This window comes from Erpetoichthys calabaricus, chromosome 12 (assembly GCF_900747795.2).
Source record: "Erpetoichthys calabaricus chromosome 12, fErpCal1.3, whole genome shotgun sequence".
Taxonomy (NCBI): domain Eukaryota; kingdom Metazoa; phylum Chordata; class Cladistia; order Polypteriformes; family Polypteridae; genus Erpetoichthys; species Erpetoichthys calabaricus.
Window position 1 is genome coordinate 126,141,648 of NC_041405.2, and position 15,895 is coordinate 126,157,542.

General features: G+C 39.1%; 1 protein-coding gene across 2 annotated transcripts in view; it reads left to right on the forward strand.

Moving 5' to 3' along the window:
• Nucleotides 1-15,895, forward strand: part of LOC114662570 (serine/threonine-protein kinase PAK 3) — a 194,445-nt gene that overhangs the window by 116,921 nt on the left and 61,629 nt on the right. For both annotated transcript variants that reach the window (XM_051935210.1, XM_028816110.2), the window contains 3 exons: nt 5,424-5,620; nt 12,062-12,162; nt 14,712-14,865. In XM_051935210.1, the coding sequence (XP_051791170.1) occupies nt 5,446-5,620; nt 12,062-12,162; nt 14,712-14,865 (430 nt within the window). In that variant the 5' untranslated portion in view covers nt 5,424-5,445. The remainder of the gene's footprint in view (nt 1-5,423; nt 5,621-12,061; nt 12,163-14,711; nt 14,866-15,895) is intronic.

The following is a 15,895-nucleotide window of genomic DNA, read 5'->3' on the forward strand; positions in this document are numbered from 1 at the left end:
ATATATATATATATATATATATATATATATATATATATATATATATATATATAAAAGCACAAAGCCTTTTTTTGTGGGAAACTCCTTCACACCAAGTGTTTCTTGCGACAATCACAGCCACAGTCACAGTATAATAAAGCAAAGATTTTCTCTCACAAATCACTGTCTCCTCCACTCCTCCTCACAAGCATTGTCCACTTACCTCCCAACTCTGGTTCTGTCTCTGTCTCTCCTTCCACCTCTACTCCTCCTCCAGCAACTTTCATCCCTCTTCCTCCCAGAGCAGTGCCAACTGACTTCTTTTATCCTACACCTGGGAGTATTTCTGGTGGCCCATTAGCATGGTCCAGAAGCACTTCTGGGTGAGGTGGAAGCCCAATAAAGTAGGGCTCTGGAGTCCATGCAGCAACCCCTGGCAGCACCCACGAAACCCAACATGGTTGTACCAAACTCCAACTCCCATGGAGCCCAGTGGGAATCCAAGGCACTGCTGCAACCCAAGGGAGCTACCATCTAGCACTCTGTGGCAGATAATGCCCTGTGTATGTCCTCTGCCCTGGTCCTTCCTTGTTGAAGATGTCCCAGCCAGGTAAGGGCCAAATATATACACTAGCTGTGTTACTTGGCTTGACCTGGGAAATGTCTTTAGACACTGGGCTTCTGTTACAATGCAGTCAGTTAAATGGACATATCAGAAGCACCATGCAGGTACTTTTCTGTATATAATATTTGAAGGTTTTGTTTTCTTTTTTACCAAAGGTTAATATTATTAGTTCACTAGGATTCCTTACTCTTGAACATGTTACATACAGTTACCCAGGAAGGAAATATTCCTGTCGTAGGTCTTTTCCTACTGACTGACCTTGGCTTTTAATGATGATCATTGCAAAACACAAATTTACAGGAGACTATTCTTTTGAATTTAAAGAGGTGATCAGCCTGTATAACGTGAATTTTATATATATATATTTATATCATCATTAAATGTGTATGATTTTCATTTGTTTACATCATTCACTCAGAAATTTCTTTTTGTATTTTTCATCAGTTGTATGTTGCAAGCCTTTATTTTATTTGTAATTTGCTTTTTAAATTTTGCTTATACGGGTTTCCTTCGAAAGATACAGCTAGACAATAAAATTTCAACACTGAATAATGTTTTACTTTACTGTAATTATCTATGATGTTCAATGGCTGCACATTTATGTGGTCCATGAAATAAATTAAATGTTTTTTTAAATTTTGGGGTTGTTTTCTCCCTGTAAATGTAGCAGGTAGAGGAAAGAAGACATGAGAGTCTCAAATGTATATGGCCAGGGGATGAACTTATTATGAAGGAGTGATGCTCAAAACAGGAGAGAAGTAAGGATTGTACAGTAAAGAACCGGTGTAAATAAATGATATCATGAACAATGTACAGTGTCCCCCTTGTCTCTCTTCTAGTCGTGAGGCATCTGTTAACCGAGCTGCACAAATATTTAAACTGACCAAGGGATGCCACACCACTTGGGTTGTTTTGGACCAGAGGATGCCACTTTATCCTCCACTTTTCTCTCTCTAATTTTTTTGCTGCTAGTGAAGCAACACCTAAGCTCCCAGCCACAGAGCCTGGCACTCGCACTTGAGCTTTATAACATATTTGCTAACCACATCTTCTGTGAGCTTTGCTGAACATTCCACCTTCTGGTTCACAGCTCACTTTACAGCCAAATGTGATCCCATCTCTTTTTCCTGTGCAGAACACCTGCCCTCCTTCACTCATCCATCCAACCTATTGGTCAGTGCCGTTCTTCATGTAGCCCATCCATTGCTTCTGCTGAAGGCCTTCATTTGTGTAAAGAGGCAAGTCTCAGTGCTGTGATGACCATGTATGCAGAATGTTACGATAGCCTACCAGTTACAGTATTATTATTGACAGACAAAACATTTATTGACAAATGAAAAAGACACAGGTCAGCTAATCTTCTTTTTTCAATAACCTCACCAAATTTCAATCAAATCATTCAAAGCATGTTTTTTTTGTTGTAGTGGTTGTTTTTGCCCCTAAATACAATACAATACAATACAATTTATTTTTGTATAGCCCAAAATCACACAAGGAGTGATGCAATGGGCTTGAACAGGCCCTGCCTTTTGAAAGCCCCCCAGCCTTGACTCTCTAAGAAGACAAGGAAAACTCCCAAAAAAACCCTTTCAGAGAAAAAATTGGAAGAAACCTTAGGAAAGGCACTTCCAGGTAGGTTGGGTGTGCAGTGGGTGTCAAAAAAAGGGGGTCAATACAATACAATACACAAAACAGAACACAAGTAATCCTCAATACAATATCATAGTGCAGTAGAAATATTACAAGTACAGAGCAGAATTCAATAGTAGATGATATCACATAATACAATTTGAATTTGTTCAGAGTCCTGGAGACCTCAGCCATCAAGCTCCCTATTGGCCATTCCAAGCTGTGTCAGTGCTGGGCCAGCCAATCCGATGAAAGGGCCCTTCTACTCGACGATTCCGATGATAAATATTGATATATCAAAATGTCCTTTCTTAGCAGATATGTACTACTCAAGATATGCAATCCTGCCAAATTTCAGTTTTTAAATTAAAAGGAAAGGAGTGTTTTGTTGATGGGTGAGTGAGTGAGGTTTGCAATTTATACATAAATATATATTGCAATGAAAGACATGAATACAGTATACTGTCATCCCAACCAGAAGGGATGGTGTTTCTTACCCAGCCTGGAGTCCATCATAATGGATGGAGAACAGTGATGGATGGATGTCCCACTCAAAGCACCTGATACCCACTGTCCTAGACTCGAGGCTACCATGAAAGGACAACATGGATGGCTGGGCATCCCAGCCGCAATGGCTGCTCTTCCCCACCTCAGCTGAGAGACTGGGATAATGCATGGACAGAGGGTCTGCTTTCCTAGACCAGGGCTTCCCACAGTGCACTAGATGGCAGTGCCCCTCTGGTATGGCTCCAGTATGAACAGCCATAGAGCTTCATGGGAGTCATAGTTAAGGAGGACAGCCCCATTGGGGTCCTAGGGTATTGCTGAAGGGCCTGGACAGGACTCTCCTATTTGGTTTGACTCAGAAGTGCTTTCTGGGTGTAATGTTGTGGCACCAGACATACTCATGGGGGTAGCATAAAAGAAGCCGCTGTGCCTTAACTGGGGAGTCAGAGTTGGGAGAGGACAGGAGGAGGACAATGACAAAGCAGTTTGAGGAGTGGAGAGGATGAGGAGAAAAAATATTTGAAGAGGAAGCCTGTCAGAAAGCATTTCTTTAAATATAACCAAGGACTGGGGTGGAGTGCAGGTGTGCTTCATGTCTGTGGTCATGGGATGTTCCCAACAGGTCAGGACGCATAGGTAATACATACAGCAGATATTAGTATTTAATTAAAGCTTGGATTCTGAAAATCATTTCATTTTTTATGGAATGGATTACATAGTTATCATGATAGCAAATATCATAAATGAGAAATTTATAGAATAATAATGCCACCCTTAATAACTGGAGTTAAAATTTCAAAATCCCAGACATTAACTAATAAAAAACAATACAGGATACAGAAAGATGGAGACGGTTCTGATTTCTTGAGGGACATCGAGAATTTAATCACTTTATATTACAGAATAAAGAAGGTGGCAATAGAAAGTTCAAGGGAAATGAAAATATGTTGTTATGCTGTTATGCTTTCAGACAATAAAATTATATAAATAAATACGCATCTCAATATACTGTGTAAGAAAAGATAGAAGTAAAGGCGGATTGCTGTGCATATCTTGTGGGATATGTGGGAGAACATTTTTTCTATGATAAGAGATTTTATAATAATAAACAATTAGTTTTTTGGTATCACTTATGTAGTTTTGATGGTTATTCTTTTACATATATTTTGTTTAAGAACCAAAAATTCAGACTAGAGGCAGGACTGGAAGCATGATGCTGCCGACGTTTAGCCAGCACTGTTCTGAAACTGTTGCAGAGCAACACTACCATTGTCCTTTCTGACTATGAATTTAAGCATCATCACAGTTTTTTCACCATTAAATTAATTTTTTGGATTTTTTGTGCCTCAGAGCCTTGAGACTGATCCATTATTTGCCTTAGATTGTCTGCTAATATGCAAGAATTTCTTACCAGTCAGCCACTCAAACATGTAGCTTTATCCTTTTACGTCTATTTTTGTATGTAAGTTATAAATAAGATAAAAATTTTAAAAAGAAAAGGATGCAGTTGGGACCTGAACCATAATACTGCTGACTTGCAGTTGATCATACCCTGTCTGTGCTACTCTAGATCTGCTTCAGACCAGCACTAAGATGGCACTTTCTGACTATAACATATGGAGAGTCATTATGTTCTTTTTCTGATTTTGTTCATGACTTAATTAACTTTTTGGTGAGATTGGATTTTTTTTATTGAAAAACTAGGGGGCTTGCCCCCTGCTCGCTTCGCTTGCCAACCCCTGGGTGGGCGCTACACGCTAGCCACTTCGTGGATCTGCCATTCGCGTATGGGGAAGAGGATGTACAATTTAAACAGATTGTTATTTTCATGGGAATTGTTACATATGCATAATAGAACTAATGATTTTACATTACAGAGTAATTAACCATAGTAAAAAATAGTAAAACGAAATAAATTGAAAGAAAATGATTTTTCATGTTGCGTTAGAGGTATTCATTGCATTATACATTTTCATTCTGTTTGGCTTTGAAATTAAAATGCAAATACTTTTTAAACTTACAGTTTCTCAGTGCTAGGATTGCCCGGGTACTCATTTCTTCTGTTGATAACCCTTTGGAAATAATTCTTTAATAAGATTTGGACATAAGTCTTCTTTTACTGAGAACTTAAAGTGATGAAAACGTAAAAATTTAAAAGAGCTGAGAGTGCAGGAACTGTGTCTGACAAAAGCATTCACACGAATGAGAGGTGAGAGGACCGTGTGGGTGGTTGAAAATGGTTGAGAGGAGGACGGGACTTGAAAAAATCTCTTGGCAATAGTCTCGTCTCAAGATTTTCTTTTATAATAGAGAGATATGTTCCTTAGTTTACCTGCAAATAGCCAAGAATTTCTTGTCAGTCAGCCAGTCTATCTATCTATCTATCTATCTATCTATCTATCTATCTATCTATCTATCTATCTATCTATCTATCTATCTATCTATCTATCGATTGATTGATCGATTTTTCAAATTATTTTCAAGCAACAACCTCATGATTTTAGTTTCACTTCCCCCTAGTCTCTATGCCAAACAAACAATATTCATGGCAGACCGTGTAGTTTGCCTTAAGCTTTTTTTTTTGTTTGGTGCAGGTATCAAACAAGCTGTAAAGAAGCTTTGACTGCTTTTAAAATCTATTTGGCAATGGACTAACATACACTGTTTCTCCTTCTTGTAACAGGATACTGTGAGTGCCACTAAAGATGTCTGATAGTGTCGATATTGAAGAGAAGCCGCCGGCCCCTCCCTTGAGAATGAACAGTAATAATCGAGACTCTTCCGCATCCAATCACAGCACCAAGCCTCTTCCAATGGCACCTGAAGAGAAAAATAAGAAAGCCAGACTCCGCTCCATTTTCCCAGGAGGTGGTGACAAAAGTAAGCACTTGTATTTCATATTTGATGTACAACTCAAAGTCCACAGCAGAATGACTGGCACTAAAAGCAGGAGTGCAGAAGAGATGTCTTTGCAGTTCTGGTTAGTTATCTTAGAACAGAATTGTTTTATTTTACATATTGGTCTGTTAAACTAAAAACATTGAATGCAGATTTGTTTTCTGATTTACTAGCAGTAAAATTATTGTTTAACCGAATTTGTTAAATACAAAACATCAGAACAGGAGAAATCTTGTTGTTCTGTTTTCACTGTTTTCACCTGTTTTAAAGCTGCAATGCTTCAAGATGGTTTGGGCTGAAGCTGCTTTATTCTGATAGTGAGGAGCGAGGGTCTAAACTGGCCACAATGACTTCAAGAAAGACAAATGGTGGGTTGGCACACCAGTGCGTCTCCGCTGGCCTTAGTGTTAGGGGAGGTTGGCTAATACATTGCACCGGGGGAAGTGTGGCCAAAGGTGGCCTGAGTCTCTTTGATAATGAAGCTTAATCCCTCATTTGGTAATTATTTGTAGTTATTTCTAGACAGTCTCCCATTGTTCCTCACTTCTTTTGGCCTTCTAACTGGGAACGAAAACATCAACCATCCCGGAGTGGTTGCTTCATCCATTATACAGTCCATCCACTATACTGGCCTCCCTTTAATTCTGAATTTGACATTACTCTGCATCCGGAAAGTATTGTAAAAAAGTTAAACTATTTTGCCGTCTTCTCCATAACGTTTTTTTTGTTTATTGCGAGTGCTGCCATTTTATAGAGCTGTTGTTGCCATGTTGCTGGGTAAACAAACCCAGAAGTGACATCACAGAAATTGTGGGCATGAGGGTCATGATAAACACTTCTTATTTATCTGAGTTTTTGGAGATAAATGTAGAGATTTCCAAATATGTATTTTGCGAGAGTTTTCTTGGTTAACAATTCTAGTGCTCTGTGTTTTTAACTTTTTAACTTTTTAAACCTGAGGTTTTGTATTTAGTTTTGACTATTATGATTTGGAGTTTCCTTCAAGACAAAATAGGTGTGAGGCCTCCTAAAACAAGCCAGGGAGAAGGTCTGCCCAGCAGAGGCTTATCTGACTTCAGCCAGACCCCTAATGCTACCTGCTGACATTATCAAAAATCCAAGAAATTCCAACAAGAAACCACAATACTTATAGAAACCTGAATGATTCCCAACTCCTGAGCCTTCCCCGCTAATTTAAATAGCCTGAGGAGGGACCCAAGTGTGATGATATCAGGGTGGCCCCATCTCCTTGGGCCCCACCCACAAAGAACAAGGAATATAACAACATATAAAAGGACACTCCACAATGACAAAATCACATATAGAACCAACAAAACTAAAAATTACACAGGAAAACAATAAGTCAAAATGAACAAAGCAACAATCTAACATAAAACACACAAACCTTTAAGCAAATACATAACATTTATAGTCATATTATTGACTTTCTGGTTATGAATCTTGCCTGCCTCTCGTGTCAAGTCTTATCACCTGGTCCTTTTCAAAATCTTTTTCTGCTATTCTCATTCAGAGCAGTACACATTGGGCTGTAAAGAATAGCACAGACCACTACATTTAATATGGTCATATTTTACGTGTATATTTTTGCTTAAGGGGTTACAGATAGATTAAAAATTTAACATTAGTTTCACATTTATTTTGAAAATAAAAAGTAGATTTTTGATACCAATTTATTTTAATATTTACCACAATTCCATTTTGAATTTGCCTCACAGAGAGGAGACCAGGGCTCATGTCCCGGGTCCTCCCTGCATGCAGTTTGCATGCTCTCCCCGTGTCTACATGGGTTTCCTCCGGGTGCCCTGGCTTCAACCCACAATCCAAAGACGTGCAGGTTAGGTGGACTGTTGATACTAAATTGGCCCTAGTGTGTTGTTGGAGAGTGTATGTGTGTGTGTGTGTGTGTGTGTTTGCCCATTGAAGGACTGGTGCCCTGACCAGGGTTTGTTCCTGCCTTGCACTCTATGCTGGCTGGGATAGGGTCCAGCACCCCTCTATGACCCTGTTCAGGACTAAGTGATTTAGAAAAAGACTGGCTGACATTTTGAATTTGGTCACTTGATTACATTCATTGATGATGTCACAAGATGTGATGTCTAAATAGGGCGACCTAATCGCATCTCTCAGCAGATACTCCAGTTATTTTAATCTTCTAATTTTTCCAAATGTGCCTAGTGGTAGAATTTTTAAAAAATGTTGCTACGACCTTCTTTTTGTCTTTGAACTATAATTTTAGCTTCCTTTATGTCTTTGATCTATGATTTTAGCTTGTCCTTTTGATTTCAGTTCACCTGTTCCAACTTGTTACCCCAGCTTTGACCTTCTGCTAGTTCTGACCTCATTTTCATCTTAAAAGTCCGCTCCTGGCTTTGTTCCTTGTCACAATAATCCTCAGACGCCCTGTGGAAACTTATAAAATGCTACACCACTAATGCAAATCTTTAACGGAACAAGGGATTTTAGATAAGAAACTGGGTACAAAAAAATACCATTTCTTAAGCTAGCATGTGTGCTTGTGTGAGTCCATCCAAGCCCGCTCATACCTGGATGGTCACACACTCCCAAGTATGGGTGACATTTTCTTTAGTGGAGAAAGTGGGTTCAGAAAATGGATGGATGGATGAATGCATGAATAGAGAAACATTTAGGAAGACTGGCTATAGTTCAATGCTTTGTTAGGTGTTTATTGCTTCTTTATGTCTTTCAAACATGAACTATTACAAGAATAGGGACTAAAATTGTCTCTTAGAGTGAAAGCATATTTGCAGGTCTAATATGTGTAAATTGAGCCATGTGAACCTGGCAGCCCATCCAGTAAAGCTGTGATGTGCCTGCTACAGCTGCAAAAGAATAAAATGACAGGAGGTGTCTAATAATGTTGTGCTTGTAATGCCAGCTCTAAATTCAATCTCTGTTCAGTTTATTCTTATTGAGTGTAAGAGACCAGTGCATTTTACAACAGAAACTGAGCATGAAAACACAGAAATACAACATAAACGTAAAACGTAAATGGGATAACATTCTGCAATACCGCACTTACAAAGATACATGCTGTCTAGGTGGAATTTCTACCAACCAGGCTTTCATTTGGTTTTTCATATCTAGGATAAAGAACAGCCTTTTATTAAAGTCAAAATGAGAAGGCAAAAACGAGGCACAAGCAGCTGCTCTTCTAGGTCATCCAGAGTCCTGGTCTCTATGACTTCTTTCAAGAGAGTTTTCTTTTATAAAAGAAGACAAAAACAAAGTAAGCCCACATGTACTGTATCTATCTCCATGTTATCAGGGTGGAAAATATCTTTTCACAAGGCCCTTTTAGGTGAGCCAGGGTGGAGATCCGCTCCCATGAAGTGCTGGAAGTGAACTGACTGACTTTAACAAATGGCTCCTGTTATATCACACTAGGGTCAGCTGACCCCATGAGAAAATCCCTTTTCTATTCATAAACTTAACGGGCCTGGAAAACTGCGGCGTACATTTGGTGACCTTCTTGGGTGTGTCCTCAGAGAGGCATTTCTCATCTTCTTCTGAAAACAGAGTAGTGACGAACGAAACAGGCAAGTTTCAATGTACATACTGTTTTGCATAACTGACACTAAAATTTGTGTCATACTTGAAAAATGTGAAACTCACTAAAAAGTTTTTTTGGAGATTTTAAAGCTTTTTTGGGTGGAAATCAAAAGGTAAAGCCTCATTTACATTTTCACACAGTTATTGCATGTTCACAAGATAAATGGTTACCCAAAGCCAAGACTAAAATTCTTTTACCAAACATCCATCCTATCTTTTAGGATACCTTTTTGTCATAAACAAAACCAAAGCAAGGATTCTGGTAAACTAGAACATCAAACACACACTTGCACATCAACACGGAAAGGTTTGTTATAAAGTCTCATATAGCAGGAAGTACATGGAGCTGCCGTTTTTATCCTTGACCCCTGATAATGTGTGCATCCATAGCAATGCCACAGCACCTGTTATAACAACACTGCACAAAATAGTGACATCTAAGAGAAACAAAATTGCAACACAGGAGAATGTAAAATATTTTTAGGACCTTAAAAATGAGAGAATTTCAGATTTAAAATTAAATCCTAAACCAGAAAGCAAGAAAACAGTAAATTTACAAGCAGATTATGACACATGTGTACTTTTCGCAGCTGTGTAATGCGTGTAATCTGTAGCGCACCTCTCAAATCAAATCTCTATGTGTCCCTTGTTCATATCACTGAAGGGAAGTGCATTTAGTTTTTTGTATATTTTCCATATGATAAATCACTAAAATGCACCGTGGTGCACATTACTGTGTTTTCTCCACAGAAAAACTCACTACATGTGAGGCTGCTCCACCATTAACTAACAACCCCTCTTTCATGTTTCTTAAATTCCTGCAGAAGATCTTGATGACAGGTACACTCCAAGTGTTGTGGAAATTTGAGTTTCTTTTCTGTCTCAGATGCATCTTTAGGATTCCAATCACCAAGATTGTCATTATAATTGGCAAAGTGAGGTTTGTACTACCAGAAAAACATTTGGCAGCTCAACAAATTCACCAGATATCTTTACTTAAAAACTAAACAACAATCAGACACATGCAGAATTAACTAATGCAAAACCTTTCAGATAGAAACCATACATCTTTCTTATTGTGACAATGACGCAAATTCTGCTGGAAGCGAAACACCATTTGCTTTGCTCATTTTTTTGCAAAGCAAAACATTGAGCTTGGCTGCAAATTAATTTTCACACAAATTGTTTTACTCATCACTAGAGAAGGACTTACTCTGAAAAATTTATCTGGAGTTCTTCGCCCTTTCCTTTAATAAATCCCTTGTGCTTCTGGTTCTGGCCTTTGTAGAAGGCAAGGTTAATTGTGACTATATGCAGTCAACTTGATCTTGCTAATACAGTATTATTATTTTACAAATATTACTTAAAATGAGCTCATAAAGAATATGAGGGCACAGTTGGAAACTTGTTAAGGGTAAATTTCACACAAACATTAGGAAGTTTTTCTTCACACAGAGGACCACAGACACATGAAACAAGCTACCAAGTAGTGTGGTAGACAGTAGGACTTTAAGGACTTCAAAACTCGACTTGATGTTATCTTGAAGGAATTAAGTGGATCGGACTGGTGAGCTTTGTTGGGCTAAATGGCCTGTTCTCATCTAGATTGTTCTGATGTCGTAATGCTTTCCTGGTTAAGTTTTGCTAGTTATGGTGCAGCCAATTACAAAATGAAGGTGAATAAATGCAGGCAGTTGCACAAGAATCTATCCTTATAAAATCATATCTGAGCAGAACGACATTATGTTTGCACGAGTGCAGGTCATGAAGTGAACGTATTATTAGAAGATATGTCATTTATCCTGCCATTTATACTTTGTGACCACAAGGGGTGCCAGAGAGCCCCAAACCACAAACACAGTAAAGCACCATTCGTTGATGGAATAAAATAAAGGATTTTTATTCCTCTCTGAGTCTCCTCTCCAACTCTCCTTCCAGTAACACACCACAAATATAATTATAAACACGATAAACCAATGAATCTTTCCTCCTTCTGTCCTCGGCTGAGTGTTGTTCACTTACTCCTGACTCTGACCCGAAGAGTTATGGAAGCGAGCTTCTTTTAAGGTGAACCCGTGAGTACCTCTGGTAACGTTGCGTGCACATTTGGAAGCACTTCTGGCATAAAGAAAAGCCAGGGGGATCCTCCCCTTGCAGTGCCCTCCACCGTCCCCCTGGGAACCCTACAAGGCTGCACTTCTGGACTCCAGCTCCCATGCGGCCCTGTGAGTATCCAGACTGGGACCCTACATGAGAGACGCTGTCACCTAGAATGGTGGGGGATGAATTGCTCTCCTGCTAGTTTCTGACGTCTTTGAGCATCCTAGGCAGGATGAGAATCATAAGACATCCCAGCAGGGTATTGCCTGCGCTTATTCCATCCTTCCCTTATGGCATCCCAGCTGGGTAAGTAATTTAACTCCATCCTGGGCAAGAAGTCTACTTGTACACTGGGGCATCTACAACATTTTAATAATTACGCTTGCTTATTACATTCACAGGACACTTCTGCATAGTAGGTCTGGCGTCCTGTGTTGGGCTCACCCTGGTCTCCTCTGACCTTGAACTTGACTAAGTGGGTTTAAGAATAGAATATTGTGTCAGTTATGCACAGTAACAAAGGAGATTAGCAAGTTCAAATGCCTCACTTCATATTTAATTTATACAAATAGGCCTTTTGCCAGCTGTATAAAGAGAAATCTTTACCTTCTATAAAATGAAGGCTCACTGTTTCTGCTTTTCTTTTTTTCCTTCATTATCATTTGGATTGTGGTGGTGCACCTTTATGCTATATTACTTAATAATGAGTTAATGTCTCTATATTTTCTGTAGCAAACAAGAAAAAAGAAAAAGAGCGCCCTGAGATTTCCCTTCCTTCTGATTTTGAGCACACTATTCACGTGGGATTTGATGCAGTGACTGGAGAGTTCACGGTATGTCCCTTTTACTTTTTTCAATTAACATATAAACGTTAGTTTAATTATACATTACATTTTAAAATGAGACTTAGTAAATGTCATCCATGACCCTAATAGCTTCACTAACCATTTTATCCAGTGCAGTCCCGTAGGAAGGCCTAGCTTACTTCAGCAACACTTCTTCTTTGAATGTGTACTCTCATGCCCATGGCCCCTTATGCCAGACTACTTTAGAGATAACAATAATCACAACACTAGCACGTTATGAGGGAGAAGCAAACCCACAAAACTCGGGAAGAATGTAAACCTTCCACTCAGACAGTGACCAGGCCAGCCATAGTGCTGAACAACTATTGGGCAGATTTCATAACACCTGTTACTGAATGTACTGACACCACAGTCAAATAACTGTTCACCTCTTGGTAGTCACTTCACTTAGACTTCTAGGGCATTAGCTGGAGAGGCCTCAGAGACTAAGAATTCATGAAGAGAGCTTAAAGAATTTAATCAGCATCTGTGACTGTGAAAACTGTACAATCTACTGGTGAATATCATAACGAAAGAAGACTTTCCCAAAATCCTAGCAGGATGGTCCCTAGGTGTAACAGTGAGGGACTGGTGAGTGAAGACTTGCAGCAGGTATGGTGTTGGTAAGTAAGAGCCCAGTGGCAGAAGAAGTTCGGTGAGACCAGTACTCTTAGGTTGGCTGGTTAGGACTGTGGACCCCATTTTGTAAAGGGGAACCGAAAGCATGTGTCATAGTTACAGTGGAGTCAAACATACTTCCTGCCCAAGAAAGTTTGGCCTAAGGTACTTAAAATGAGAATCCAACAAGAAGTTGAACCTCTGATTCTGGACAAGTTATGTGGATATGGGAGAGTCAATCAATTCTTTGTCCTTGAACATTTAACTTGAACAATTATGATCCCTGGTTTCAGAACATCTGAATCCTCTATAGTTTGACTATTAGACAGATGGACGATACTCTGATCTACATGCTCCACAAAGCCTACTCTCAGCTGGACAAAGCCAGCATCACAGTCAGGATAATGTTCTTTGATTCTTCCAGTAGCTTTAACACCATTCTGCCTCACTGACAGGGAAAAAAGCTCAAGGCTATGCATCTTGGTGCCCCCACAATCTCCTGGATAACCAACAGACAACAGTTTGTGAGGCTGAGGGACTGTGTGTCAGAAATAGGGGTGTACTAGTACTGAGGCACCTCAGGGAACTGTCCTGTCATCTTTCCTGTTTATCCACTACACAACAGACTTCCAGCACAATACCAGCACTTGCCACCTACACAGAATTTCAGATGTTTCCTCCATTGTAGACTGCATTAATAATGGAGATACAGTAAGTCAGAGTACAGGAAGGCTGTGGAAGACTTTGACTTGTGGTGCAGGGAGAGCAACCTGCAAGTCTACAAGAACTGGTGGTGGACTGCTGGTGTGCCAAGAAGCCTCTGAAACTAGTCACCATACTGGGCGAGGTCATGGAAGTCGTGCAGAGCTATAAGTACCGGGGGGTCCATATGAACAACAAACTGTAGGCTAAGGTTTCTACACAAAAATGTAACATTGCACAGTGGATGATGAAGATAGATAGATAGATAGATAGATAGATAGATAGATAGATAGATAGATAGATAGATAGATAGATAGATAGATAGATAGATAGATAGATAGATAGATAGATAGATTTGTCTCCAAGGGTAAGTTAAAACTTTACAGAAGCTCAAGAAACTATTATATAACATAAAATAAATAAATAATATATAACATTTATGCCAAACAAAGAACGACCCAAAACCTACATAAGAACGTCTGGCTTAAATAAGAGAGCTACTGTGTCAATCACAGGCCTGTAGGTGGCGGTAAGACACGGTCAGATAGAACCCTAACCCCCAAGTTAAGTCAACAGCATTCTAAGGCCAGAATAGAATATTAGCACATAGTGAATAATTTCTGTTCTTGAGTCAATAAACATTAATGAGGGTGATGTAACTTATCTCCCAAGGCAGTACTTTGGACAAATCCAGTTTCAATAACTGAATAAAACATTTCAGTTCAAACTGTAATGTGCTCACTTTTTACCACTACTCATTCATTCATGTCCAGTCCACCTCTTGCCTCCTCCATTCCATGTGACTGAATCAAGTGAAAAGTGTCCAGCATTAAAATATTATCTGAAATAAGAAGTTTAAGCTGGTTCTCTGAAATAAACTAAAGCCACAGTACGTGAACTCACCATAACATTAAATATTTGAGGGAGACCACCCTCCATTTCATTTTATATGTGTTGCTCATAAAGTGTAAAAATATGTGTATGACCCCCTGGAGCCTGGTGGGGGTCTTAATCTGTTAATGCTATAACTCATTTTCTCAATTACATAGATAATACAGAAGAGCTGATACTTGTCATTCATTATGTGCCCAGGTTTTCCTAATAACTGAATTAGTCCAACAATCATCATTGTACTTTATTTCAAGAGAATAGAAGAATAAATAAGAGTAAATTAGAGATACAAGATAAAATGATTACTATTTGTTATTTTCAAAAAGGGGATTCCAGAACAGTGGGCCAGATTACTTCAAACATCCAACATCACAAAACTGGAACAGAAGAAGAACCCCCAAGCTGTGCTTGATGTCCTCAAGTTCTACGATTCCAAAGAGACTGTGAATAATCAGAAATACATGAGCTTTACCTCTGGAGGTAACTATAGAACTTCAGTCTATATGCAGGATATTTTGTAACATGTTTTTAACATTCACAAATTCAGAAACTAACTGGTCTGTTACATCAATCAAGGCAAATGTAATTTATGGGGAAAGGACAAAGCAAGTGGCCCACAGCATGCCAAGGAGTGTTATAATGGATTTCTGTATCAAACAAGTCTACATAACTTTTATACTAAACCTGATGTGTGTTTACAAGTGAACACTTGATATTACCATGAGATGAATAATGATCATAAAAGTAATAGTTCTCTGAAAAGGTAGTAGACTCCCAGAGACATTGAGTTTGGGTGGAGTGGTGGCTCTGAGGCTAAGGATCCACAGTGGCATCCAGAAAGTTGCCAGTTTGAATCCCCGTTACGGCCAAAAGATTTGCTACTCTACTGAGCCCTTAAGCAAGGCTCTTATAACCTGCACTTGCTCTAGGGGTGTTGTAGAATGGCTGACCCTGTGCTCGGGGTATGTGAAAAATAACAAATTTCTAATACAAGAAATTGTATAAGGCAAAACAAAGACAAAAAAAAAGTGTAACAGTAGAGTATAACACAAAGTGATGAGGTTTACATAATACTTTTTGGGGTCATTATGGTTGAGTGATCCACTGTGCTCTACACACCCCATTATGAGGACACCTTCCTCTGTCCTTGTCATTCTTTAATGACACTCGTTCAGCATCCACCCTATGCAGAGACTGTGTAGTCACGGCCAGTAAGCAGATGGTTGGCCATGTGAGTCTGTTAACAGTAATGTGACTTCTTGAGCATTAGTGATGAGAGAAACAGTTTCGATTTCCATACAATTTGGCAAAAGTGACATTAAAATGAATTTTTCAGATGGTTTCCCAATTGCAAAACTTATGAAGAGTTTTTTAAGGTTTGAAAGTTCGATAGATATTAATCCCTAAAGCCCTGTTCACATTTCTGTCTTTACCTTTGTTCGTTTCTACACCACACCACACCACCAGCAAGATCATTTCTGTTTATTCCTTTTGTTTTCTTTACTGCAGA